The 27,136-nt window shown below is 47.1% G+C and overlaps 1 protein-coding gene, 1 long non-coding RNA gene and 1 other non-coding gene across 10 annotated transcripts in view; 2 read left to right on the top strand and 1 right to left on the bottom strand.

Moving 5' to 3' along the window:
- SLC20A2 (solute carrier family 20 member 2) overlaps positions 1 to 27,136 on the top strand; it is a 93,375-nt gene that overhangs the window by 59,834 nt on the left and 6,405 nt on the right. For 7 of the 8 annotated variants that reach the window (XM_074353367.1, XM_074353368.1, XM_074353370.1 and 4 more), the window contains 8 exons: positions 552 to 692; positions 2,011 to 2,096; positions 5,044 to 5,140; positions 13,062 to 13,178; positions 17,255 to 17,455; positions 18,394 to 18,967; positions 21,995 to 22,180; positions 23,146 to 23,230. In XM_074353367.1, coding sequence (XP_074209468.1) covers positions 552 to 692; positions 2,011 to 2,096; positions 5,044 to 5,140; positions 13,062 to 13,178; positions 17,255 to 17,455; positions 18,394 to 18,967; positions 21,995 to 22,180; positions 23,146 to 23,230 — 1,487 coding nt within the window. Of the gene's footprint in view, positions 1 to 551; positions 743 to 2,010; positions 2,097 to 5,043; positions 5,141 to 13,061; positions 13,179 to 17,254; positions 17,456 to 18,393; positions 18,968 to 21,994; positions 22,181 to 23,145; positions 23,231 to 27,136 lie in introns of those variants that run through there. The other variant, XM_074353371.1, reaches the window with a different exon arrangement.
- On the bottom strand, positions 587 to 3,099 carry LOC123617594 (uncharacterized). Its single transcript, XR_006725767.1, has 3 exons — positions 2,898 to 3,099; positions 1,077 to 1,180; positions 587 to 714 (listed from the first exon to the last, which is right to left on the bottom strand). It is a non-coding gene; the product is annotated as an uncharacterized LOC123617594 (long non-coding RNA).
- Positions 14,297 to 14,369, top strand: TRNAA-AGC (transfer RNA alanine (anticodon AGC)). The gene has a single exon. It is a non-coding gene; the product is annotated as a tRNA-Ala (tRNA).

Here is a 27,136-nt window from a genome sequence, read left to right as displayed (position 1 = left end):
GCAACGTGGGTTACACACATGCTTGCTCTGTTTTTAATCGAGGGGAGTTGACATAATACCATGTTCATTTCAGATGTCAGTATCGTGATTTGACACTTGTATTTTGCACTCAGATATTCACAGAGGGTGTCCAGCCTCCTCATTATGTGACCGTAAGGCGTGACTACAGCGAAACTGTTCACTAGTCTTTAATCTCCTGCTTGCAAGGTCCTGGCCACACTTCTCAGCACAACCAGTTCCTCTTCCGCGCCCTGACCTGAGCGTGACAAAGGCAGCCAGTAACTGACACCGGGAGGCTTTCCTCTAACGACTTTTACATACTTTTCTTTAAATAAGTCGTCATCAGCCCTTCAGGGCGGAAGAATGTTCCTTTGGCTCAAGTCACCTGAGTGATTTTGGTCGGGACTTGGGCGCGTTGTAAAGAGATGATCCGTGGACAGTTAACCCCAGGAGGACAGTGGTTGGGTTTCTCCCTTTGTGGCTGTCGGAGACACCGTCCTGTGTGTCTGACTTGTTTCTTCCTTGCTTGTTCTTTCTCTCTCAACCCGTAGGCTCCGCCGTCTGGCAGCTCATCGCTTCTTTCCTGAGGCTCCCAATCTCGGGAACCCACTGCATCGTGGGCTCCACCATAGGGTTCTCCCTCGTGGCAATTGGCACAAAAGGTGTGCAGTGGATGGAGCTTGTCAAGATTGGTAATTGCCCTTTCTTTTACCTCTAAGAAGGAAAGTGTACGTTTTCTAGAGTAAGTTGTGTTAAAAAATTACCATTAAAATATATTTTTCCCTTCACATGTTAAGATTCAGGAGACCCATACGGATAATACACTTTCCCTTAAAATTTCTGTTAACAGAGATCATGAACTATTACCTTTTAGACAGTTTTTTAACACCAGGCTCTCTTTCCAATTGTTAACTGGTCAGCTAGCTTTGAAAATCAGTTATCTATCTGTTGGTCACAGGAAGTGAAGAAATGTATCTCGTTGAAATCAGTCTGTGTAATCAGAGAAAAACTGGGCCCTTGGGGAGTCAGGGTTCCTGGTCATGGGGGAGTGTGGAGGTGAGCCCAAGGGCACTCACCTCCCTGCGTCCTGGAGACCCCTGTCGGCCTGACGCAGACACGCCCTGGTGTCCTTCTGGGTTGTGGGCTGCCCAGCAGGGACTGTTCGGAGAGGGCTCATGACCTGCTTCCAAGAGAGAAATCCATTCAGCCCCACCCCGCCCATTGTAACAAACACTTCAGAGGCCCATCCCCATCCTTTTAAGAACCACAGTGGCCTCACTGCCAAGCAGGACACAGGTGGCCAGAACCCGCCTGATCCCAGGAAACTCACCTGATTCCAGGAGACTCAACTTAGCTCCTGGGAAACTCACCTGAGCTCCCAAGAAACTTACCTGAGAGCCCAGGGTACTTGCCTGAGTTCTGAGGAAACTCACCTGAGCTCCCAGGCTTCTAGAACAGTGGTTCTCAACTCTGGCTGTGCTGTACAATTACCTGGTGGAGCAACTTAAAGACAAAAATGCCTAGACCCCATTCCTAACCTTTTAAATCAGAATTTTGGGGGTGGGAGGGCAGAGCATCACTAGTGTTTGAGAACTCCCCAGATGTTTCCAGTGTGCAGCCAGGGGCTCCAGGTTGACAGCACCAGGCTGTGGCTGGAAAATGCAGTGGAAGGTGGCCCCCTTTTCAGGTACCCTCAGTGCTGGCACAAGGACCAGGTCTCCCTGTGGGACTGATAAAAAGGGCAGGCAGAAAGGGCTCAGTAGGGATTGAAAGAACTGTCATCTGAGGCCATGCAGCCGGGGGACTGGGGTTTGGGTCTGAGGATAGCGACCCCCGTGTGGAGGTCAGTCTGCCAGGGCAGCAGGGTTTGCTGGGTTCTGAGTTCAGATGCATAATTCCCGGAACGTTTATCAATGGACTTGCTGTATGTTGGTTATCACTGTATTATATAAATAGGACCTGAATTATGTAGAATTTTAACATTCATTAGATTTTTTTTTGATTATTCAGTTGCTTCTTGGTTTATATCTCCACTGTTGTCTGGTTTCATGTCTGGCGTGCTGTTTGTACTGATCAGAATGTTCATCTTAAAAAAGGTAAGTGAGGCTGTTATATATATATATTTTTTTAATAAAGTTTTAGAACTAATTTTGGTTCTACTCAGTAGAAATGAAAAGCAAGAGGGGTCAGAGGAATCACTGTATTTTCATGTTGTCAAGGCCCGGCCGCCTGGAGTTGCAATCATCACGTAGGCGGGAAGAGTTGGGGGGAGGTCCAGGCCCCCCCCCCCCCCGAGCAGCACTGGAAATGAGGCGTCTTGCCCTATGATTTAGTTCATTGGTCAGCCCTCTCAGGCACTGTGCTCAGACCTCAAAAAGGCCAGGTAATTATTTCCCGAAAGGTAAACAGGATAGAGTGAGAGAGTTACGATTTTGAAATTGACTGTCACTAAAAACAGCTGGAGAATTTCTTTCCCCAAATGTAAGGTGTTTTCTGTTTTTTGGGTTTTTTTTTTTTTTTTCTTTTCATGAAGAAAGGAACCTTGAGACACTGGCTTTTTCCCTGTCCTTGAGGCTTAGGATAAAAAGAAGGAACTCTACCTCTTGCGGGGGGAGGGGGGTTGCATTTTTATCAAAAATAAACTGAGATGAAAATGAAAATGTACTGAGATAAATATTCTAGGAAAAAAAAAAGCCCAGGTAGCATTTTTTATTTGACTGTCCCGGGCTTGTTGCAATATTTTGCAAGCCCCGCTGCTTGCCTGCGGTCCCTGAGTTACACACACGCCGAGCACATCCGGGGCTCGCCTGCCTTCAGCGGTCTCCTTGCTTGAAGACGCGCTTCTCCTTCCGAGCGCGGCCTGGCAGCCTCCCCCTCCTGGATGGTCACAGACTCACCATTCCTTCCCCGGGGCTCCAGCCCTGCTGATACTTGTTTGCATCTTGGAAGGCACCATGTTCTCTTGCCTCCTCGCCTGGAGCCCACCCTTGCCGGGCACACTCCTCCTGGTCTGCCGTCAGCTGTCCCTTTCTAGGAAGCCTGTCCTCTCCCTTCTCCCCCCAGGTTCTGGTTGGCTTCCCCTCTTTGTGCTTCCACAAGGCTCAGTACTGTCGCACCACCAGCACTGGGCTTTATTTCTGGCTTAGTTGCCCGTTGGCTATTTGACCGCAGGGTCTGTGAGAGTGGGAGCCAGGACTCCTCGTTCACCTGTCCGCTCCGCTACCCAGCTAGTGACACCGGCTGAGTATTTGCGAAGAGGGAATGAGGGGTGCTCGGGTGGGTGGCAGATGACGGAGGGGTGGAAGGAAGGAAAGGAAGAAAGGGAGGGAGGGAGGGGACAGGAGGAGGAGGAGAGATGGGTCTCAGGGAGACAGCTGTCACTTGCGTTTTAGGAATAGGTTATTTGAGAAAGTGTAGGTGATTCATTTAGAACAGACCGAAGACTTTACACCTTCAGAAGTTGCTGGTTGGGAGTCTTTCTTTCGCAACTGTTGTCCCCAAGAAGAAAATGTTCTGGGACCAGAGGCGGTAGGCATGTGAGCATCTCAGCATTTTGTTAGCCTGGGTTCTGTCCGAGGTGCAGGACGGATCAGGAGACCACCATCAGGGCTCCTCACCCCCAGCCCTGCCCATCCTTTGTTCGTACCTGTTCCTCACTTGCCCCGCCTCTGACCATGGCCGTGACTCTCAGGTGGCTGAATCACTTTCCACCCACTCACTGTTCCTTACACAACACGTCCACACAACTTAGGCCTCCTGATAAGTGCGGATGGCTCCTTGAGACTTTCCAGAATGGGTTTTTTTTAATTGACATATAGTCTATTTACAATGTTAATTTCAGATGTACAGCATAGCAATTCAATTATACATACATATATATATATGTATATACATATATTTCATTTTATATTCTTTTGCATTCTGGGCCATTACAAGGTACTGAATTCCGTTCCCTGTGCTCACAGTAGGACCTTGTTGTCCAGAATGGGCTCTTGACGAGCTGGGCCTCCTGTGGACAGCCTTGATTTCCACACGTTCGCATTTGACACTAGGACTCTGAGGTAGTCAGTCTCTACCCTTACTTCTGTAGCTCCCGTCAGTTTTCCTAGACCTAATTTTCCTTTTATCATGAGTAGGTAATGGATTCATATAAAGGTACAAGAGTGTCTTACATGATTATTAGAAATTAGTCCTTTGTTGAATTATTTAAGGCAACATCTTTGTGCTGGTGAGGCACTGAGGAGTTCTCAGTTCATATTTTCCTTCAAAATCCTCTGTAGATCCAAACTCTAAATTTCTGCTCTCTAAACCCTGCATTTCCAATATTCTCTTGGGTGTTATTTTGCCTCAAACATGTGCAGTACTGGTCTTGGTGAAGTATTCGATTTAGGAAATGCTATACCAGAAGCCTAAGATTGTAAAAAAAAAAAAAAAAAAATTTATTAGACAAAGAACCCACAGTTCTTGTCAGCTTTTCATGGTTGAAGGTTAAATGCTCTACCTAGTGAAAAGATCTTTAGCATCAGAGCGCGCGGTGCTGTATTGGCTTTCTGTATTTCAGCACAGCTCACCTGGCTTGTGTCGCAGAGTCACCTGCAAGCTGTAGTAACATGTGGTGTTGCAGTCACTTGACCCTCTTGGGGCGTCCTCAGAGGCTCAAGCCTCTAAATATATGTTGACAGTGGCTTTTTAGAGCCAACGTGAATGTAGTTAGAGTAGCAAGTGGCCAGGGCTCTGAAGAGGATGCCGGCTCTGGGCTTCGGTCCCCGGGAGCTGGCCTCCCTCACATAACAGCCCTTCTCTGCTCCTAAATCTGCCGCTAGCTCATGTGACCCCCGGGCTGTAGCACGTCTGCTGGCCACTATAGCGGGTCCTTTGGCACAGCGTTTGTGTCTGGAGGTGCACGGAGGTGCACATGTGTAGCCCAGGGCAAGGACGGGGCCCCGCGGGGTTGTGGGGACCGCCCCGTGACAGTGCCTCCTGCCGCTTTGCCGGTGCAGATGCCCTTGGAGTCCTGACCGTCCCTCTCTCATTATCACGCAGGAGGACCCCGTTCCCAACGGCCTCCGGGCACTTCCCGTGTTCTATGCTGCTACAATCGCCATCAACGTGTTTTCCATCATGTACACGGGGGCGCCAGGTAAGAGTCCTCGGAAGCACACAGCCGGGGTGTGTTTGAGGCTCGCGGTGCCGGTGGGTTTGGTGCTGGCACCGTTGTGGGTGGACAGTAGGAAGCATCACTCCCGGTCATTCGGGAGCAGTGAAAGGAGTAAGTGTGCTGACTCGTGTCACATCCTCGGGAGGGATGGGAAGTCCAAAGGCAACAGATGTTCAGGTTTGAAAGGGAAATGGACATCCCTTTGCTGAGTCTCAGAACATGATCCGGCTGCGCTGGGAGGGCCCGGGAGGGCGTGGAGCTCGTGTGAACAGGAGGTCCACGCGGGGTAGGGGGGTGCCCAGTACACACAGCAGGCTCCCCGGAGCTGGTCAGACCAGAGAACCCAGGGACTGGAGTGAGGCTGTTATGTTTCCTGAGATGCTGAAACCAATGGTAGTTGTCTTTTTTAGAATTACCCCTTTTCTTCCCAGTCTGATGGCTTTTGCTCTTTTTTACAAGGGTTTCATTAGCAGGGTTGAAAGTTCCTTTCTTTCACACTTTCAGTGAGTAAAGAAAAACGTATATGCTGTATCCTTACTTGCACACATTTCTGCTGATGAACTGGTGACAGTGATTGAGGACTTCTGTCACGTTTTGGTGGAGAGGCTTCCCGTTTCTCTTTCTGAGATACGCCTCCTCCAGCCGGATCCCGGGTACGCCCGTTACTGTGGGGCGACCTAGAGTCAGCAGAGATGTTCGTTGGTGTAGGTTTTCTTCCTGTTAACGTCCTTTAAGGATGAAGAGTCAGGTATTGGCCGTATCTGACAAAAACCTCCCTCCCCCTGTTCAAAAGATGACGTTTCTGGGTGGGGGAGGGTAGAGCTCAGTGGTGGAGCGTGTGCTTAGCCTGCATGAGGTCCTAGGTTCAATCCCCAGTCTCTCCATTAAAATAAATTTTAAAATAAATTAACCTAACTCCCCCCCCAAAAAAACCCCAGAAAAATGGAAAGTTTTTTTAAATTTTGGGGGGAAGGTAATTAGGTTTATTTATTTATTTATTTAATGGAGGGACTGGGGATTGAACCCAGGACCTCGTGCATGCTAAGCATGCGCTGTACCACTGAGCTATACCCTCTCCCCCCTTTTTTTAGTGCATGCATGCACGAGGCCCCAATACTTCCACTAAAAAAAAAAATCCCACAAAACTAAACAAAAAAACCCCCACATAATTATTTTTTAAAAAAAAGGTAAAGTTTCTGCTAAATGATGTGTCACATTACGGTTGAAAGTGCCCTCTTCCAGAATGGAGGGAAATCCTTATGATTTTTCCAACTGGGCTTTCTCAAGGCAGTTTTTCTCAGACGTGAGAGTCGTGTCTAATCATATGTTTGTGGACTCCACTCTTTCTGAGTGATTCTTAGCATCGTGTACCTGTCCACGTTGGCATCTCTGCAGCACTCAGATCGTGGCTCTTCCAGCTTGGATGCTCGTGGTCAAGGCTTCCAGACTTTGGGTGAAAGCTGGCGGGGTGGTGGTGAAGCATCTTCAGGTTGCAGAGAAGGCACGGGGCTGAGCGTCGAGGGTAGAAAGAGAGCTGACACCCTCGCCTCGTCCACAGCAGACTGATGGTTCTTCGGGCTTGATAATCCAGGGACCAAGAAGTGTGTGTCACAGGCTGTTTTCACGATACAGGAAAAAACGAGGCAGAGAGAAAACAGTCCCATGCCGTTAGTGATTTCAGGGACTAAGCGGCTGAGGGCTGGGGTGGGGGGCTTTGTCTCTGAGTCCTGCAAATGGGATTTGGTGTCACTGAAGATCGTTCATTTCTGTTTCTGCATTTGAGTTTTTTTTCTAACCTCTCTCCTGGCTGCCTGGTTCTTGGTCCGAATGTCAGAAGACCACACCTGCGTGATTTGGATTAAATTTGACTTTTTCGATCCTTGACCTAGTTTTTTCCATCTCTTCTTTTTCGTTTTCTCATCGTTTGCTGCAGTTCTATTGCAAATATGTTGAAAGAATCATATTCCTAAGAGAGTGAATTATTCTGGAGCCAATTAAACCGTGTAACGGATGAGGCACGCGGGATGATAGAAACACTTCCCAGAGCAGTTGTGAAGAATAAAGAATAAGTCAGTGCTTTTACTGAGCTGAGTTTTACATGAACTAATCCTTCATGTCCTCTGAGCTCCTCGGAGGCGTTGGTAACGTTGCTGAGTCCCCTGTCCAGGTGGGAAGCAGGCACAGCAGTGCTGGCTGGGTCCCCAAGGTCACGTGACTGTTAAGGTGCAGAGCCGGACCTTGAAGCCGGCAGCCTGGTCCCCGGCTCTCGCTTGTGCCGTTACGCTGATTCACGACGCAGCGCGGGTCACACACCCAGGAGGTAGCGCCTGGTACGTGATGTCGCTGAGAATGACAGACTACGTCAGCCTCAGACATCCTTTCCCTTCTGTTCTCTCTCTTTAAAAGCGGCTTCTGGTACCTTTGGAAACCTGGCTGTGTGTGTTGTGTAGCTGTGTAATGTGCAGGCAGGGTCTGGAGGGTGGCCACCTCTTTAATTAGGAATATAGGAAAGTCATTCCGAGAACCCCAGAGAGCCTCGCTCACCTGCGAGCACACACGCCCCTCCCGGTGCTGGAGCTGATCCTGAGCACTGTGGTGGGAGCATGCTCATCTTCGCTCCCGGAGCCTCCGATCGTCCTCACAGAGGAAGGACGTAGAGGGATCCCTGGGGGAGGGAGGCCACGCGACAGGAGTTCCCGCGGGCGGGGCGCTGAGCAGTGTCTGCACCTAACGATGCTGCGGACGCGTCCGTGCTGTTTTATTCCCATCCAGCAGAAGTAGCCTCATCTTCCCAGAGCATCTCTCTGTTCTCCCCACACGGACTGGTATGGGAAGTTCCATACGGGAAGTTCCCAGGGGGCTGGCACAGAGAAGGGAGGAGGGAGGTCAGGACTGAAGGTCCCGCACTGTGTTCCTCCCCTCAGTCCAAAAAAGACTGTGTTAATGTCTTGGCTCCTGGGGTGTGTTTCTGGAATATCCAGGAGATGAGTCCAAATCCTATTTTTATTTAAACATTGAAGGGTCACTTTCGCCCTTCAAACTAGACATTATTTACACCCTACCTCCTCACGTGGGGATTCTCTGCCCGTCCGCTGGGTCCCCTGGGGCCGTGGGGTCACACACACGCGGGACGAGGTTGAACTGGGAACAGGTGCTTCCACAACGGCTCCATCCTCAGCCCCTTTAGGAGTCTGTCTGCCTTTCTACCAGTTGGAATGTACCCCTCCTAGTCCCTTTCTTCCTTAGAATGCTTCTAGTCAACACATAGAGCCGCAGAAATGAAAGAACAAAATTTTCTAACAACAACAAAAAAAAGAGTGGCAGCGTGAACCTTACTGGGTTTCAACTTTCAGATTCTGATCGATAGCATTTGTATGCGTGGAGGTGGATTCAACGGGGATGTTGACTTAGAGCGTTGTTTTGACTTCCCCGGCCCGCCTCTCTGAATTATTCTGAAGTTGTTTATATCTTAGGGTTAGCCTGATTTGTTTTACTTTGCGTTTGACAGGACTCTTCTCAGAAGTCATCCTTAACGACTTCAAAGACTGAGTTAGCCCTTGAAAAAACATCGTCTTTGCATTTTTTTTCCTTAAAAAAAAAAAAAATTTGCAAGAAGCAAAAAATAACTTTAGGAAATAAAGTGCTCGCTCGGGTTGGGTTGGACCCAAGCCTGAAGTTTATTGGTAATGAAAGTCTTGGGCTGTGTGGGACCTGGTTTTTGTTCAGCGTTTGACAAATGAACGTGGAAGTTCGTGGCTCGTTGCTCGGAGTCCTCCAAGCCAGTCAGCTAACGCGGCCTCCGGTGGTTGTAGGTAAACGTCCGTTTGGAGAACCACTGCTCTAACCACCACTTTACCATAACCTTTTACCATAAACACTGCTGTCTTTGTAGGGTTCTTACGTCAGGGTTGCTCTTCAAAAGTTCTAACCAGCAACCTTTGCTCGCTCCTTAGTAGCAAATGAATTCTCACACTTAACCAGGCCTGATGCCTGGCTTCCCCAGAGCAGCCTGCGCCTGAGACAGGGTACCACTGCCTCCTCTCTCTCCTCCTCCTCCTCTTCCTCCGTCCCCTCCTCCTCCTCCATCCCCTCCTCCTCTCCCTCCTCCACTTGAAGCTCTTCTGGTCCAGTCCCAAGGAAGTCGGAGCATCAGCCAGCCACCCTGCAGGTCCCTGCTGACTTGGGAGAGGGAGCTTTGTTCCCACAGGACCTGTGTCCCGTGGTGCCGTTTTTAAGATCCAAGCTATAGAGAAGCCAGGCATTGCAGCTGTGCCGATTCCCCGCTCTGGTGACTGCAGTTGGGGGAGAAGAGTCTGCCGTATCACTAAGGGCTCAAAACAGACTGATTTAAATCCACTTCCTTCTCAGAATTATTATAAATGCACCCTCGTTTGAGAAAGCTGGTACCATAGGCAAAAAAAAACCCCAAAAAAACCCAATTACAGGACAAAGTAGGAAATAGCATTTTTTTAGATTTCAGAAAACAGCGCTTTGTTTTCTTAAAGTTGCTGGAGGATTCCTTTTACACTAGGGAGCTCTTCTGATGCTATGAACATGCTGACCTAAAACAAAACAAAAACTAGAAACTCAATTTATCGGGGAAGGAAGGACTAGTGAAAAGCGATTGTATAAATGAGGTGAGTGTGTGTGTGTGTGGAAAGAGGAGGTCCACTCGAAGGCGCACAGCAATATACACGGTGTGATTACATCTATTAAATTTGAGGGGAAAAAAAAAGAAATTCTCACAAACACTCTGCCCTGTATGTTTCGTCTAGAAAATGCCAGGAAATATACAGACCAAGTAGATGACTGAGTTTCTCTGGGAAGTGGGTTCAAGAGAGGAGGGCGATGAGGAATTTTCCTATTTGCACATCATATAATTTTATATTGCTGATATGTTTACAATAAGTATATATTATTGATCAAATTAAAACAGAGAGAAGGGAGGGCCCAGGAGAGGCTGAGTAGTATTATGGAACTAATATGAGCTAAACCTTACTGGTTTTACAGATGTTTAATTTATTTCACTCGATTCTAATGATGATTGTTATATACGAAAAATGAGATGGAATGAAGTAATGACCCCAGAGGACTGTGAGTGTTTCTAAAAAGCTCTTTGTATCCCTTCTCCAAGTCAGTTGGATATTCTGGTCTCCAGTGGGTTGGGGAGAGAATTGCAAAGATGCTTGAGGTTAGAGCTGAATCACTCTTCATATCTCTTCCGTTTGGAAAATGAAAGGGCTTGAGATGAGAGGCCGTCGAGGGGCTGGAGCAAAGCGTGGGCTTCCAAGCGCCCCATTTGGGTTCGCAGCCGCCTCCATGGGCCACAGGGCCGGGAGCCAGTCGAGCCGGGTCCTCCTTTGCCTGCCCACAGAGTGATGGGCACACATGCCTTGTTGCCCTCTTGAGATGCGATTATTGGAAAACGATTTGAGGTCCTCCTGGGAAGGCAACTCAATACAAAGTCGTTTTATCAGAAATTTTGTTGTTGAAAAAAAAAAAAAGCCAACCTTGAATTTTCAGAAGGGAAACAGTTTTCCCCTGGAGGAGAGCACATTGATTCAAGTACTTTTCTATGCTGGGTTTTTGTATTTAATTACTTTTTTTTAATCCATAAAACTTGGTTTTGTCTACTTAGTACAGCTTAGGGCTGTGTCCCGTGAGTAACTGTCAGTCTGCGTTTCTCACATGCAGGCTTTAAAAGTGCATCCTGGTGCCGTTTGATGCTCTTGTCAATGACTGCATTGCTGGAACAATTTATAAGCTCCAAATTCTGTCCCCATTCTGCTCCTCTCCCCTCTCTTACTCTCCATGGACCACTTGCTCCATTTTCCTCCATCCTTTGCCCTCCCCTAACCCCTTGATTTTTCACGCCGTCTCCCACCCTTCCACCCTTGGTGATGTGTTGAGTCCCCGATCTCCTGTCCAGTCCTTGTGACTCCAAGGGTGATGTCAGAGCTTCCAGGCCACTTCCCAGGCCAAAGCGGTGGCTGAGGTAGTTGTGTTGGTAAGGGTTCAAGGGCCAGGTGACATTGTGGCTTATTGTCTGAGAAAAGCATCAGAAGTCTTGTAGCCACCCTCAGTTTTTCCCTTTTCGGATGCTTTTCCCTCTGGAACCCACGTGACCTCAACAGAAGGCCCACGTGGAGCAGCCGTGCTCTGCATCCGTCGTGGGCTCTGCTCAGCGTGGAGGGGAGAAAATGCGCCTGGGGGCAAAGCGTTCACTCATTTCAATTTTCGTATATTTATCTCCCAAATCGCACCCCCCTCCTCACAGCACCCTGAGTGCGCCTGTCTTGGATCAGGTTGACTCAGCGAAGCCAGAAGCAGCACAGAGAACGATTTTGCCATCAACCAAACCAGGAGCCACAAAGGAAAGGGTGAAACATTTTCAAAAACCACATGCTTCTAAGCTGTAGGCGTGAGCAGTCAGTGGGTCAGTGCAGGGTTGGTCATTAACAGTTACCACTCAGCTGGGCAAGAAACCGCCTCGGAGTGGTCCTTTATCACCTGTATCAGGACACTGATGTGAAGATGTGAAGCAGAAACGGGAAACCACAGCCGCAGGCGTGGCCAGTGAGGTCAGGCTGAGTGGTTTCACAGGCAGCTCCAAGCCTCAGATTCCGGGGCAAAGCCGGCATCCAGATGCCTCGACGTAGCCCCACGGGAGCTGGCAGCCTCCTGGTGTAACTGGGAGCTTAGGGGTGGAGCAGCCTGGTCCCCGTGTGTCTGCTCCCACCAGTGACACCACCCCCCTGGCCACCACTGAGCTGGGTGATTCTGGGGGGTTTATTTTTTATATTTACATATGCTAATTAAACATGCTAATTACAACATTTACATATGTCATACTATTAACTACCCATTCTCCCTCTTACTATTCCCAAAATGTCTAATAATACCCTAGCTGAGCAATTTTGAGTTGGTCTGTGTATAATAAAAAAAATGGTTAACAGTGTAACAAAGCCTGCATCATTCTGATTTATTTGATCCTGTAGCAAGCGTTTAAATAGTTCTCTCCTTTCAAACTTAAAAAACAAAAGAAGTTTCACAATTAACAAAACTGTGTGCCGGTTAGAAATTTTCAGAGTTAATGACACAAAAGTGTTCGTAGGGAGAAGTGACAGCCCCTGCCAGTTTCCCGTCTCTCCACAGGCGTGACTGCTGTGTCTTTCCAGAACTTTTTGTGTGTAGTCACACACAGGGCAGGAGTGCACGTGTGGGTTTGTTTTTTCTTTTGAACACAAATTGGATCGTGCTGCACTCACCGTTAGCCAGCCAGCCTTTCTTACTTAACTAACCAGACCTTGTTCTCTTCCTTGTCAGTGCATTTAGATCTGCCTCATTTTTATGCAGCGGACTCTCCTAATTTCACATGTCCGTAATGACTCAGGTCTCGGTCATCTTGCAAATTCTTACTATCACAAATAATGCTGCGGTAAGCCCTCCCGCGCCCGCATCTTTGTGCCGCCGGAGCGAGTGGGCGTGAATCTTGCCTGTGCCCCCCGGGGACAGGGGAGGCATGGAATTCCGAGGCCCGGGCTCCGCAGAGACCACCGGGCTAGGAAGCGTGATGTTCCCCGACCACGTGCACGTCTGCCCTTCTATTGGCTAATGTCATGGCAACCAGGTGTTCTTGATGGGACATTCATGAAAAGGTTCTCTGTGTTGTAATTCCAGGAGGAATTGAAGGCCGTTTGAAGGCCGTTTCTACCTATTGTAGCGTGTCTTAAACACAGCTTCCTACCCCAAAAAGTCAGGCACGTTTTCTTAGTTGAGAGTCTGATTAAATACAGACCCCAGTGACTGGTTTTAGGTTTGGGCAGCGGGAAGTATGTGGGTGCGATGCTGCCTTTCGGGAGCATCCAGTGACAGCCGCTGTGGCACCCCCTTTATCCCGCAGTGCTGGGCCTGGTCCTGCCCATGTGGGCCATAGCCCTCATCTCCTTCGGGGTCGCGCTGCTGTTTGCCCTCTTCGTGTGGCTCTTTGTGTGTCCGTGGATGCGGAGGAAGATAGCAGGTAAGGGCTTTTTTATTCTTCAGATTTACAAAAATGCTCTGACTCCTGAGACCTCAGGTATGATTCATGGTTATCGTTATTAACAGAGGGAGGCATGGGGAACTCCGGAACAGACACTGAGACATGGGCCCAGTCCTTTCTCTTGGCACCTGACTGCCGTCTGGCTCAAACTTTTCCTTGATAACTTGTGACCCAGGAGAGAGGCAGGTCCTCGTTGCCAGGGATAACCGGAAGTTATCAATGCCCAACGGAAAACATTAACCTTCAGGGAAATTTAAATTAACACCACCATAAGATACGACTTCCCTCCCTCAAGAATGGCTAAAAACAAAACAGACCAGCCATTCCCAGTGTCGATGAGGAAGTGTAGTAACTGGAATTCTCATCCCTTGAGGGTGACATGGAAACTTGGTACAACCCCAGGGCAGGTTCGTGTAGCAGTTTCCCGTAAAGTTAAGCAAGCATTTACCATGTGACCAAGTAATTCCACTTTTAGGTATTTACCCAAGAGAAATAAAAATACTTGTATACAAATTGTTTAATCATAATAGCCAAAAAGTGGGAACAACCCCCATGCGCATGAACAGGCAGATGGATAACCAAATTATGGTATATTCATTCAGTAGAGGACAACTTAGTGATGAAGAGAAGGAACCACCAGGAGAAGCCAGACACAAAGAGTACACACTATATGATTGCAGGGAAAATTAATCCATAGCGATAATAACCACTGGTTGCTGGAGACCCGACTGCAAAGGGGCGTGAGGGAACTTTGCAGAGACATGAAGGAACTTTGCAGGACTCTGTCTTAATCGGAGAACGGTTATAGGCTGTACTCATTTGTCACAGGTCATCTGCCCGCACATTTAAAATGCATGAATTTTATTGTTGAGAAATTATACCTCAATAAAAGGAGTTTTTAAAAAAGAAGAATATGGCTTAGAAAATTGCCAGAGCTATTTTCCTGTCACTAGCAACATGACTGAACTCCATGCCTTGAGGCCACATGCTTTTACAGGACTCTCAAAAGAAGTATTTACCTTTGGCCTCAATGTCATGTACCTCACAATCATGGTTTCATATGGATGCATCTGAATTTGAAAACCCATATTTCGGAGGGAGGGTATAGCTCAGTGGTAGAGCGCATGCTTAGCATGCATGAGGTCCTGGGTTCAATCCCCAGTACCTCCTCTAAGAATAAATAAATACATAAACCTAATTATCTCCCCCCCCCACCGAAAAAAGAAAACCCTTATTTCAAAGAAGACCAAAACAAATGAGAAGACATACCATGTTCATGAATTAGAAGACTCAATATTGTAAAGATGTCAATTCTCACATTGATCTATAGATTTAACACAATTTAAAGAAAAACCCCAGGAGAATATTCTGTAGATTTAGACAAGTCACTTAAAGATTTTATATGGAAAGCTAAAGGAACTAAAAGCCAAAACAATTTTGAAAGAGTAAAGTTTGGAAGACCCATACTGCTCGCCGATTAAGAGCTACTGTAAAGATACAGTGTGGCATTAGTGAAAAGATAAGACACTTCGATTAATAGAACAGAATAGAGTCCAGAAACAGACCTACACAAATATGGCCAATTGATTTCCAGCTAAGTACAAAGTCAGTTCAATGGAGAAAGACTAGTCTTTACAATAAACTGTATTGGAACAATTGGACATGGAAAGCTTCAAAAAAAAGAACCTTGACCTAGACTTTACACCTTGTAAAAAATTAACTAAAAATGTACTTTAGATATAAATGTAAAGTAGAAAATTATAAGACTTTTAGGGGGGAAAAGGAGAAAACTTTTGAGATTTTGGTAAAACAAAGTTTTTAGATGTGATGTCAAAAACAATTCATAAAAGAAGTTGGTAAATTACACTTCATCAAAATTAGAAACTATTGCTTGGTGAGTAACATCATTAGAGAATAAAAAGACAAGCTACAGACTGGGAGAAAATGTTTGCAAATCTCCTCTCTGACAAAGGACTTGAATGCAGAATATATAAAGAAATCTCAGAAAACAGCCCAGTTAAAAAGTGAGCAAAGTTGAACAGACATGTCACCAAAAAAGATACATGAATGGCAAGTCGATCCATGAAAAGGTGCCCAACATCACCAGCTGTCAGGGAAAAGCAAATTAAAATCACAGTGAGTTACCACTACATGGCTATTTGAATGGCTTTTAGAAACGACATGACGAAGTGTGATGAGAGGCTGAGGGAGCACCTGAAGCGCTCTCACGCTCCTGGTGGGGATGCCAAATGGTACAGCCGCTCAGGAAAACAATCTGGTGGTTTCCTATAAGATCAAATACACACTTACCCATGCCTAGGTATTTACAATAGAGAAATGCAAATTTAAATTCACACCAAAACCTGGATATGAATGTTTGTAGCGGATTGATTTGCGATCACCAAAAATCAGAAACAACCTGGAGTATCTACAGGACGAATAAACAGACTGCGGTGCATCCATGTATTGGAAGAGACCTCAGCAGTGCAGGAGAGTGACCTCCTGATGCCAGTGACAACATGGATGGATCTCAACGGCATTTATTATGCCGAGTAGGAGAAGCCAGCCTCAAAATTACATGTCTTACATTTCATTTATATGACATCTGGAATAGACAGAACTGCAGGGACAGAGACCAGATCAGTGGTTGTCAGGCTTAGGGCTGGGCAGCGGGGAGCTCTGAGGGCTGATGGAGCCTTTCTCTACCCTGATCATGGGAGGTACAGGAATCTAGACATTTGTTAGCATCGGGATTGTACACACAGAGACAGAGCCAATGTACTGTATGTAAATTTAGAAACTAATCACAAAAATACTACACCAGTCCATGCAACTTCCAACCAAGAAGTGAAGCCACCTTGATGACGGGTTCATGTCGCCGCATGTCTCGTTCGTAGCCGCTCCCTGCTCTCTGCCGAAGTTCAACAGCACCCCCTCCATTCATACGGAGTATCAGCCCAGGAGGAGCCCCCCCAGACGGACTCCTTGTCTGATTTAACCCCAGACAAGTGAAGAACTGTACTCACTTGCTCTGATGTTTAAAGGCTTTTTCTAATAGCTCAGCCTTGATATCAAATGGACCTTAAAGCTTTGCTTTCCAGCTTGAAGCTGTAATGTCACTGCAGGAAACTGACATTGCTACCCATTATGGCTTCCTAGGAGATTTTTTTTTTTTTTTGTCAATCCCACATATCTTGATATTTCAATGTCTATTTCTTGTTCTGTTCTTTTAAGTGCAGACAGACTGTGGCTAAGGGCACAGACATACAGTAAACCGTCCACACTTCACTACTTGTGTGACCTTCGGCAAAATGACTTCATTTCTCTGGGCCTCCATTTGCTCATTCATAAAACAGAGAAAATAATACCTGTCTCGTGTGTTAACAGGCTTTTTAAAATTATTATTAGAAGAAGAGCTTAGACATTTGCTCAGGGAAATGTACAAGCAGCAAGATTATAAAGTCAGCAGCACTGCTCACCAGGTTTGAGTTAAAAAGGTTATCCAGCTTCAAAACGGCTTTTTAAAAATCCCTGGTTTCTTTGGAAAGGAAAGGATTTTCAAAAGTAAGTAGAATCTCTCTTTTCCGTTTGAGGAAAACGATTTGCTTGTTTCCTAAGACCTGGTGACCTGAAGAAATCTGAGACCAGTAATTTATTGAACAGAAGAAAACCACACAGACTGTAACAATATCAATGAAGACAAAAAGGATAAACATTTCAGTGACTCAGAGGTTAGTTTAAGAAAACAGAAGGCTAGTCTAGATGGTCATAGAATTTACAGAACATTTGACCTTGGGGGTCAGGTCAAACCCTCTCCTTTTTGTTGGTTTTCAGATGAGGTAACTCAGGCCTAACCCTCCATCTTTTCCTCAATAACTGAGTCCTCTAGCCTGTGTTTCCCAGCTAATTAATTGAACTCTCCACTTTATTTTCTCTAACTGTGACTTTTTTTCACTGCCGAAGTAGTAAAGATGAAAATAAATGTTTACTTTATAGTCATTTTTCAGTAACAAGAATTCTGTTGCAAAATTTTCAGCTATGAATGTTTTCTTCAGGTAAATTACAGAAAGAAGGTGCTTTGTCCCGAGTCTCTGATGAGAGCCTCCACAAAATTCAGGAGGTGGAGTCTCCCGTATTTAAAGAGCTGCCTGGTGCCAAGGCCAATGATGACAGCACTGTCCCCCTCACGGGGTCGGCTGTGGAGTCTGGGACCTCAGAAGGCACGTCCACGGGACACCACCCCCGGGCCACGTATGGTAAGACCCTCAGGCTGGGGTTAGCGTGGGGCAGAGGGCGTCATCCTGGGGGGGCCAGCCAGCCTGCATGTGGCAGGGAGGTGCCAGTGCACGAGGATGTCCCCCAGTTTATGCTTTGAGAAAACCCAGGGCGTCACGAGGCCTCCAGGGACCGTCCGGTCTTACAGCAGGCTTATTCTTATCCTGTGACATTCTTCCAAGAGCCCTCTCTGTACGGTGTCCCAAACAGCGCCCAGGCCCCTTCCTTGCCACCACACCTCTGAGCCCCTCACCTGTGTCTTCCACCTGCCCAAGGTCAGTTCATCCAGCTTCACGAGAACGCCCTCCTCCTGGGAGGTGCAGAGAGAAAGCTAGAACTGGTGGTCCCATCAGGACCACGGCGGGGTCGGGGTGGTAGTCCTTTGTCCCACAGGGTTTGCGGGCAGTGACAGGGAGCAGCAGCCTCTGCCAGGACTGCCTCCCTGCACAGGCGCGGCAGCACCACCTCCCAGGGCTGCTGCCTCAGCTTCACCAAAGAAAGCAAGCCAACTTGGCCCACTAATGTGACAGATCCGCCTCGCACTGTCCCCACTGGCCCGTAAGGAGCACCTAGTATGTGCATCTCACGGTGAACCAGGTGGTGCCCCTCCGGTGCCACATTTTTCTAAACTAAGCTCCTTCGGAGGATTCTCCCCCTATTAGTGACTAGAGAAGGAACGAGCGCTATGGTAATTTCTGGAAGACACATTTTAAAAGAGCTTAACATCCTTTTTAAAAGACCCCATTACTAGTTTTACCCCTTGTCGTGTGTTTCCAAGTTCCCCTTGTCACCTTAACCAATGGGCACGTCCTTCAGAAACAGCCTGGGGCAAACACGAAAACCGAGTTCGGCGCTTGCAGGGGTGACCCCGGTGACGCCGCGCCCCCTGCCGGGCGCTAAGGCGGCTGTCCCCTTCCAGGCCGCGCGCTCTCCATGACGCACGGCGCCGCCAAGTCGCCCGTGTCCAACGGGACCTTCGGCTTCGACGGCCCGGCGCGCGGCGACGGCCACGTGTACCACACGGTGCACAAGGACTCGGGGCTCTACAAGGACCTGCTGCACCGCATCCACGACGAGCGGCCGGGCCAGGACGGCGGCCCGCGGCTGCTGCGGCGCAACAACAGCTACACGTGCTACACGGCGGCCATCTGCGGGCTGCCCGGGCTGGCCACGCTCCGCGCCGACGCGCCCGCCGCGCCCGAGGACAGCGAGAAGCTGGTGGCCGACGCCGTGGCCTACTCCAAGAAGCGGCTGCGCTACGACAGCTACTCCAGCTACTGCAACGCCGTGGCCGAGGCCGAGATCGAGGCCGAGGAGGGCGGCGTGGAGATGAAGCTGGCGGCCGAGCTGGCGGACCCCGACGGGCCGCGCGAGGACGCGGCCGACGAGGAGAAGGAGGAGAAGGACGAGCCCGAGGTCCACCTCCTGTTCCACTTCCTGCAGGTCCTCACCGCCTGCTTCGGCTCCTTTGCTCACGGCGGCAACGACGTGAGGTCAGTGCCGCCCTCGGCTCCGCGCGCACGCGCGGGGCAGCGTCCCGTCCGGCAAGGGTGGGGGGCCCGGGGGGCGGGCGGCGGACGCGTACAGCCCACCCTTCACCCGCGCGGGTTTGAGCTGCCCGGGTCCGCTCACACGCGGGCTTTTGTCAGTAAATGTCCTTGCATGTTCATGTCACCGATCCCTAAATTTACCCAGTGTGGAGGGAAGGTTTGTGTTGGATTAGGACATCGCAACACGTGGAATCGAAAGAACTAGGCTTTGGGGGGAGGGCTCGGCTCAAGTGGCAGAGCACATGCCTAGAACGCGCAAGGTCCTGCGTTCAACCCCCAGTCCCTCCATCAGAAAAAAAACAAAACTAAACTAAACTAAATAAATAAACATAATTACCTCCCCCCTACAAATTAATTAATTAAAAAAAAACACCCCCAAACCAGGGTTTGAGCCCCGATTCTGGCCACACTGTTTCAGCTTCCCACCCTGGGGTGAGTCACTCGTCAGTCCCGTTAGTTTTTGAGGCAGAGAGATGTCCACGGATTTTCCACTGCGCAGGGGGCCGCACCAAGGCTGGGAACTGCCCTGTAGGACAGGCTGCTGGGGCGGGAGGGCTCGCGCAGTGAGGCCGGAAGGGACTTAGGGAGCAGCCAGAAGAGGGAACCGCAGGAGCGAAGGCCTGAGGGTGGTGTGTTCCAGGAAGAGCCGGGAGCAAGTGAGTGTAGACGGAGAGGTCAGCCAGTCATGGGAGACCCGATATGTAGGAATACGAGGAATCTACTGTCTTACTGGCTGGGGAGCCCTGGACCCGTCACAGAGTTTCCCAAAGCCTCAGTGTCCCGAGCTATAAAATGGGGGTAAAACTAATACCAGCCTCATGGGATTTCTATGAAGATTAAGTTAGAAGCTTTATATAACGTGCTTTGGACAGTGCTCCTCCCACAGTCAGTATCTGTACATTTCACAGTTACCACTGATTCCGGTTACAACTGTTTACGATCACCATGGTTACCACACGGGGCTAACGTTTCTGCCATGGCTGCCTAGTTACCTGGCTCCATTTTACAGCTGTGGGCTTCCACAGCCTACACACGTGCAACTGCCTTTCTGTTTTTTTTTTTTTTTTAAAGAAATCTCCCTGCCAGGCAAGAGGCCCGGACAGCTTGTGTTCTGCTAGGTGCTGCCATGTTATTTTGTTTGAGGCACCAAGTTCTGTCCTAACTTTTTTTTTACCACCCCCCCCCCATCCACCCACCATCAGCCCACTTCCTCCTCCTTATCACAAATTCTTTATTGATGGCCCGGAACTAGCAACGTGTTATGAATTGGATCCCTGTCCTTTAGAAGTTTAAATTCCAGTTAAGGAGATAAGAAAGACATATACGTGGGAAAGTCACAGACATTTCAAGGCCAAAGGAAGAGTCTAGGCAGTAATTGCTACAGGTGCCCAGACTCTAGAGCAACTGTTTGCAGTTTGGGGGCTGGTTTTGAGGCTTCTGAGCAGGGATAAGGTCTGATAAAAGCAAGGTTTTAGAAATAATAGTGTGACAATGAAGAGGGGGCTTCTGTTTGTTCAGCCAGAGGTGATTAAGTTTGTACCAGGCTCAATGCTCTACCGCTTGTAACGTACTTGAATCCTCCTCAAAACAGTCTTTTGTGGTCGTAAGTGGTGTCCTTCAACCACGGGGAATCTGAAGCTCAGAAATGGGACATTTGTGGTCACACAGCAGAGAGACACAGACTTGGAAGCCGATTCTTTGTGACTCGGTCTACACAGAGTGGAGGGCGGGCTGGGAGGGGGAGATGCAGCCACAGAAGCCGCTAAAAGCCCGTGAGGAGGAGGAGCCTGGACGTGGTCGCTGCACCCTAACAACTGGTGAAAACCAGAGACAGAAAAATCCAACAGCTGTTGTTGGATCCAGAAGAGAGAGAAAGACACCGGGCAAACTACTGCCCCCTAGATTTGGGGGCAGTGAAAACACTCTGTTTGATCGCCTAATGGTGGATACCTGTCTTTACACATTTGTCTGAATGCATAGAATGTCCAACACCAAGAGTGAACCCTAATGTAAACTAGGGACTTTGAGGGATTTTGAGAGAAAAAAGAACTTGATGTTTGTATCCACTTCTTATGATTTTTCAGTACTTAAAAAAAATTTATTACATCACATAACCATTAAGATGACATCTATGAAAACAAAATGCCAAGTGTTGGCAAGGGTATGAGAAATTGGAACTCTTGTGCCCCATCAGTGGAAAGAAAACTAGTGTGGCCACTGGGAAAACAGTCTGAAGTTTCCTCAGAAAATTAAATATAGAACTCCCATATGATCCAGCAAGTCCTCTTCTGGGTATATACCCCAGAGGAACTGAAAGCCGGGACTCGAAGAGATATATGCACACCGGTGTTCACAGCAGTGTTATTCACAACAGCTCAGAGGGGAAAACAACCCAACTGTCCATCAGCAGATGGATGGATAAACAAGATACGGTGTATACATATATAAACAATGGGATATGCAGCCTTAGAAAGGAAAGAAGGTCTGTCAGATGCTACACCATGGATGAATCTTGACAGCGTTATGCTAAGTGGAACAAGCTAGTCACAAAAAGATAAAAACTGGCTGCCTGCACTCACAGGAGATACTGAGAGCAGTCAGATTGACAAAGACAGAAAGTAAAACGGTGGTTACCAGTGGATGGGGGACGGGGCAAATGCAATTCGTGTTTAATGACTATAGACTTTCAAATTTGAAAGATGAAAAAGCTCTGGTTTCACAATGTGAACAGCCTTAACAGCGCTGAATTGTACACTTAAAAATGGTCAAGATAGTAAATTTTCTGTTTTTTTTTTAACCACAACAAAAATTAATCATTTTTTATCAGCACTAGATTATATTGGCAAGCCACAACTGCGGTTTGATGGGCTATTTCTCAAGACTGAGAAATCACCACGTATTGTGTTCATTGTCATTTGCCTGTGTGTACAGTGTTTGTACAATTAACCTTTTTTTTTTTTCCCTTCCCAGTAATGCCATTGGCCCTCTGGTAGCTCTGTGGCTGATTTATGAACAAGGCGTGGTCCTGCAGGAATCGGTTACCCCCGTCTGGCTGCTGTTTTACGGAGGGGTTGGGATTTGTACAGGCCTCTGGGTCTGGGGGAGAAGAGTGATCCAGACCATGGGGAAGGACCTCACCCCGATCACGCCGTCCAGGTAAGCCAGCGGGGCCAGCATCTGAGCCCTGTGCCTGACCGTCCTCCCCGGGGCTCCCCGCGCAGCCTCACCCATCACCCTCACACACTCCCCAGCCCCGCCCCGCAGTGGCCCTGAGAGGAGAGAGAAGCAGAAAGGGGAGAGGAAAGGCAGACCCCGCCCGCATCCCCCATTCCACTCCCCCTGGTGGTCTTCCCCAGGTGATGGCCTGAGAGCAGGAGGGGAGGGCGGGCTCCCCCCAGGTTCTCCGCTCACCAGCTCCACCTGCTGGTTGAAAGCAGCTCTCACCTGCATCCCCTGAGGTTGCTCTGCCCGCTTCCCCGGGCTCAGCCACCTGGAGGGGCGCCCCTGCCCTGGGCCTGGGGTCTGGAGCCCCTCCCACGTGGGTTTCTGTGGTCCTGGCTGTGTGTCCTTTAGAGATAGTAGGGGTTAAATAACAGAAATTTACTAGAGCACTTTCCAAATACAACTAAAACTCAGAACTACCTATTGTAAGAAATCCTTTCTCCCTTGAAGTGCGTGTCAATGAAAGAGTCTCTTGTAAGGTTGATTTTGAAGAAAAATTAGTAATCTGAGGGAAAAACTCACTCTTTTATCATAAGTACACGTTTTTACATTGAGGCCGTAGTTTTCCCTCTGCCCCTTTAGAAATGCCTGAGTTACCCTCTTTGGCACAGTGGGAATTTCCGCCCCACCTCCGCCAGCGTGTGGGTTTTGAAGACGTATCAGGACAACCAGGCTGGTTAGGGCTGTACACCGCACAATGCCGAGTCTCAGTGTGGCCGCTGCCTCTGCGCGGCAGCTGCTTATTCTGTTGATGTCATCGGACCTGGTCAGCAGCCAGTTGTCCAACCCCAAGAATGAGTTCTGGTGAGAATGGGCCACCACCCCCACCCCCCCGCCAGGGGAGCGGGTCAGCGAGCCCCCCAGAGGCACCTGTGACCGGTGTCCTGTCTCCCCCGCAGCGGCTTCACCATCGAGCTGGCCTCGGCGTTCACAGTGGTGATCGCCTCCAACATCGGGCTTCCCGTCAGCACCACGCACTGCAAGGTAGGTTGTCCGCGGTCACCACGGGCCCTCAGGGAGGCGGTGGCGGCGCTCTGCACGTGGTGGTTGGTGGGGAAGTCATCGCAGGTCACCGCAGGACGTGCGCATCCTGCGTCTGCTCCGCGCTCAGCTGCCGGACGCCTCCCTCCTCCCGCGTGTCCTGTGTCCTCCCCCTCTGTCCTCCCGTCCTGTTCTCTCCTCGTGTCCGCAGTGGGTTGTGCACTGAAGTCGTGCCTTCGTGAACCTTAATCAGCTTTGTCTTCATGCAGCTGACAGTGGCCACCTTGAACGCAGACGGCAGTCTGTGGGGTCTTTAATAGGAATTCAGGGTGGTGGTATTAAAGTGTTTTAATTCCACGTTGGGGTGGTTTGGGATTCTTTTTTGCGAATCACCCACATTATTCATCTTTATTGATGACGTAGATGATTACTCACCTAGCCTGTGGATTTGGAACAATTCTCAGGAAATGCTACTGATTTTAAATTTTAGGATTAGAGTTTCTAACCTGATTTTCTAATTCTTGCTCTCTGGTTCTCCTACTTCTCAATAATTCTATTGCTGTCAGTGCCTGGTGATGGACTTAAACTGGAAACACACTTGGTTTATTAAGAGGGAAGTCAAAGACAGCAAAGAATGTCACTTTATATCAGCTGAAGACCTCATCAGTAGAGAAGACTGTACTCTGGGCCCCTTGTGGTCCAAGTAACATAACTAAAAACATGAGGCAAAACTATTCGAACTCAGACGTTAGTATTTCTAAGTCTATGACAAATGAAGACAGAGTACTTAGGAATATAAAGGATTTGAATAGATTGATAGCACTGTAATTAATAAATGTATATCAGATTTTTACTCAGTTTTTTTGCCTTCTTGTCAAGTATCCATTATGTTATTATAAGAAATTGAATATAGTTCCCCGTGCTCTACAGCAGGGCCTCGTTGTTTATCTGTTTTATACATAGTAATGTGTGTCTGTTAATCCCCAGCCCCTAATTTATCCCTCCCCACCCTTTCCCCCCTTTCCTCTTTGGTAACCATAGTTTGTTTTCTATGTCTGTGAGTCTGTTTTGGTTTCTAAATAGAATTTGTATCATTGTTTTTTTTTAGTTTCCACATATAAGTGATACCATGGTATTTGTCTTTCTCTCTCTGACTTACTTCACTCAATATGATAATCTCTGGGTCCATTTATGTTGTTACCTGCAAGTGACATTATTTCATTCTTTTTTATGGCTGAGTAATATTCCATTCTGTGTCTCTGTGTGTGTGTTTGTGTACACACCATATCTTCTTTATCTAGTCATCTGACAGTGGACATTTAGGTTCTTTCCATGTCTTTGCTAAATAGCACTGCTATGAACGTTGGGGTGCACGTATCTTTTCAAGTTAAGAGTTTTCTTCAGATATATGCCCAGGAGTGGGATTGCTGGATCACATAGTAAGCCTACTTTTATATTTTTAAGGAAGCTCCATCCTGTCCTCCATAGTACATTCCCACCAACAGTGCAGCAGGGTTCCCTTTTCCCCACACCTTCTTCCCTTTCCCCACTTATAATTTGTAGACTTTTTGATGATGGCCATTCTGACTGGTGTGAGGTGATACCTCATTGTAACTTTGATTTTCATTTCTCTAATAATTAGTGATATTGAGCATCTTTTCATGTGCCTGTTGGCCATCTCGATGTCTTTGGAGAAATGTGTATTTAGGTCTTCTGCCCATTTTTTGATTAGGTTGTTTGGTTTTTTGATATTAAGTTATATGAGCTGCTAGTATACTTTGGAAATTTTAGTCCCTTGTCAGTTGCATCATTTGCAAATATTTTCTCCCATTCTGTAGGTTGTCTTTTCATTTTATTTATGGTTTCCTTTGCTGTGCAAAAGCGTTTAAGTTTAATTAGGTCCCATTTGTTTATTTTTGCTTATATTTCCATTACCCTAGGAGCTGGTTTGAAAAAAAAAATTGCTGAAATTTATGTCAAAGAGTGTTCTGCCTATGTTTTCCTCTAGGAGTTTTATAGTATCCAGTCTTACATTTAGGTCTTTAATGCAGTTTGAGTTTATTTTTGTATATGGTGTTAAAGGTGTTCTAATTTCATTCTTTCACAGGTAGCTGTCCAGTTTTCCCAGCACCGCTTATTAAAGAGACTGTCTTCTTCATTGTATATTCTTGCCTCCTTTGTCGTAGATTGACCCTAAGTGTTTGGGTTTATTCCTGGACTTTCTATCCTGTTCCCTTGTGTCTCTTTTTGTGCCAGTACCACACTGTTTTCATTACTCTAGTTTTGTGTACAGCCTGAAATCAGGGAGCATGATTCTTCCAGTTCTGTTCTTCTTTCTCAAGATTGTTTTGGCTACTCAGGGTCTTTTGTGTTTTCCATACAAATTTTAAAATTTTTTGTTCCAGTTCTGTGAAAAATGTCATTGGCAATTTGATAGGGATTGCACTGACCCTGTATATTGCCTTGGGTAGAATGGCCATTTTAACAATACTGATTCTTTCAATCCAAGAACAGGGTGTATCTTTCCATCTGTTTGTGTCATCTTCAGTTTCTTTCATTAGAGTCTTACAGTTTTTGGATACAGGTCTTTTGCCTCCGTAGTTAGGTTTATTCCTAGGTATTTTATTCCTTTTGATATGATGGTAAATGGGATTGTTTCCTTAACTTCTTTTTCCGCTATTTTGTTGTTAGTGTACAGAAATGCAACTGATTTCTGTGTATTGACTTTGCATCCTGCAGCTTTACCAGATTCATTGATGAGCTGTAGTAGTTTTCTGGTGATGCCTTTAGGATTTTCTATGTATAGTATCATGTCATCTGTGAACAGTGACAGGTTTTCTTCTTTTCCAATTTGGATTTCTTTTATCTGATGGCTGTGGCTAGGACTTCCAAAACTATGTTGAATAAAAGTGGTGAGTGGGCGTCCTTGTCTTGTTCCTGATCTTAGAGGAAATGCTCCAGCTTTTCACCATTGAGAATGATGTTAGCTGTGAGTTTGTCACATATGGCCTTTATTATGTTGAGGTATGTTCTGTCTGTGCCCACTTTCTGGAGAGTTTTTATCATAAATTCATGTTGAACTTTATCAAAGGCTTTTTCTACATCTCTTGAGATGATCATATGGTTTTTATTCTTGCATTTCTTAATGTGGTGTATCACATTGATTGATTTGTGGATATTGAAAAACGCTTGCATCCCAGGGGTAAATCCCACTTGATCATGGTGTATGATCTTTTTAACCTATTGTTGGAGTTGATTTGCTAGTATTTTGTTGAGGACTTTTGCATCTATAAGTGATATTGGCCTGTAATTTTTTTTTAAATATCTTTGTCTGATTTTGGTATCAGAGTGATGGTGGCCTCATAGAATGAATTAGGAAGTGTTCCTTCCTCTGCAGTTTTTGGACTAGTTGCAGAAGGATAAGCATTAACTCTTCTTTAAATGGTTGGTAGCACAGGGAAATATATACAGGATCTTGTGGTAGCTCACAGAGAAAAAAATGTGACAACGAATATATGTGTGTGTTCATGTATAACTGAAGAATTGTGCTCTACACTGGAATTTGACACAACATTGTAAAATGACTATAACTCAATAAAAAAAATGTTCAAAAAATGTTTGGTAGAATTCCCCTGTGAAGCCATCTGGCCCTGGACTTATGTTTGTTGGGAGTTTTAAAATTACTGATCCAATTTCAATGCTGGTAGTTGGTGTGTTCATATCTTCTGTTTCTTCCTGATTCAGTCTTGGGAGATTGTACCTTTCTAAGAAGCTGTCCATTTCTTCTAGGTTGTCCATTTTATTAGTATATTGTGGTTCATAGTAGCCTCTTACGATCCTTTTGTATTTCTGTGATGTCGGTTTTAACTTCTCCTCTTTCATTTCTGATTTTATGAATTTGGGCCCTCT

Source organism: Camelus bactrianus, chromosome 26 (genome assembly GCF_048773025.1).
Source record: "Camelus bactrianus isolate YW-2024 breed Bactrian camel chromosome 26, ASM4877302v1, whole genome shotgun sequence".
Classification (NCBI taxonomy): Eukaryota; Metazoa; Chordata; class Mammalia; order Artiodactyla; family Camelidae; genus Camelus; species Camelus bactrianus.
The sequence above is the reverse complement of the archived record's forward strand: the minus strand, read 5'-3'. Positions and strand labels throughout refer to the sequence as shown.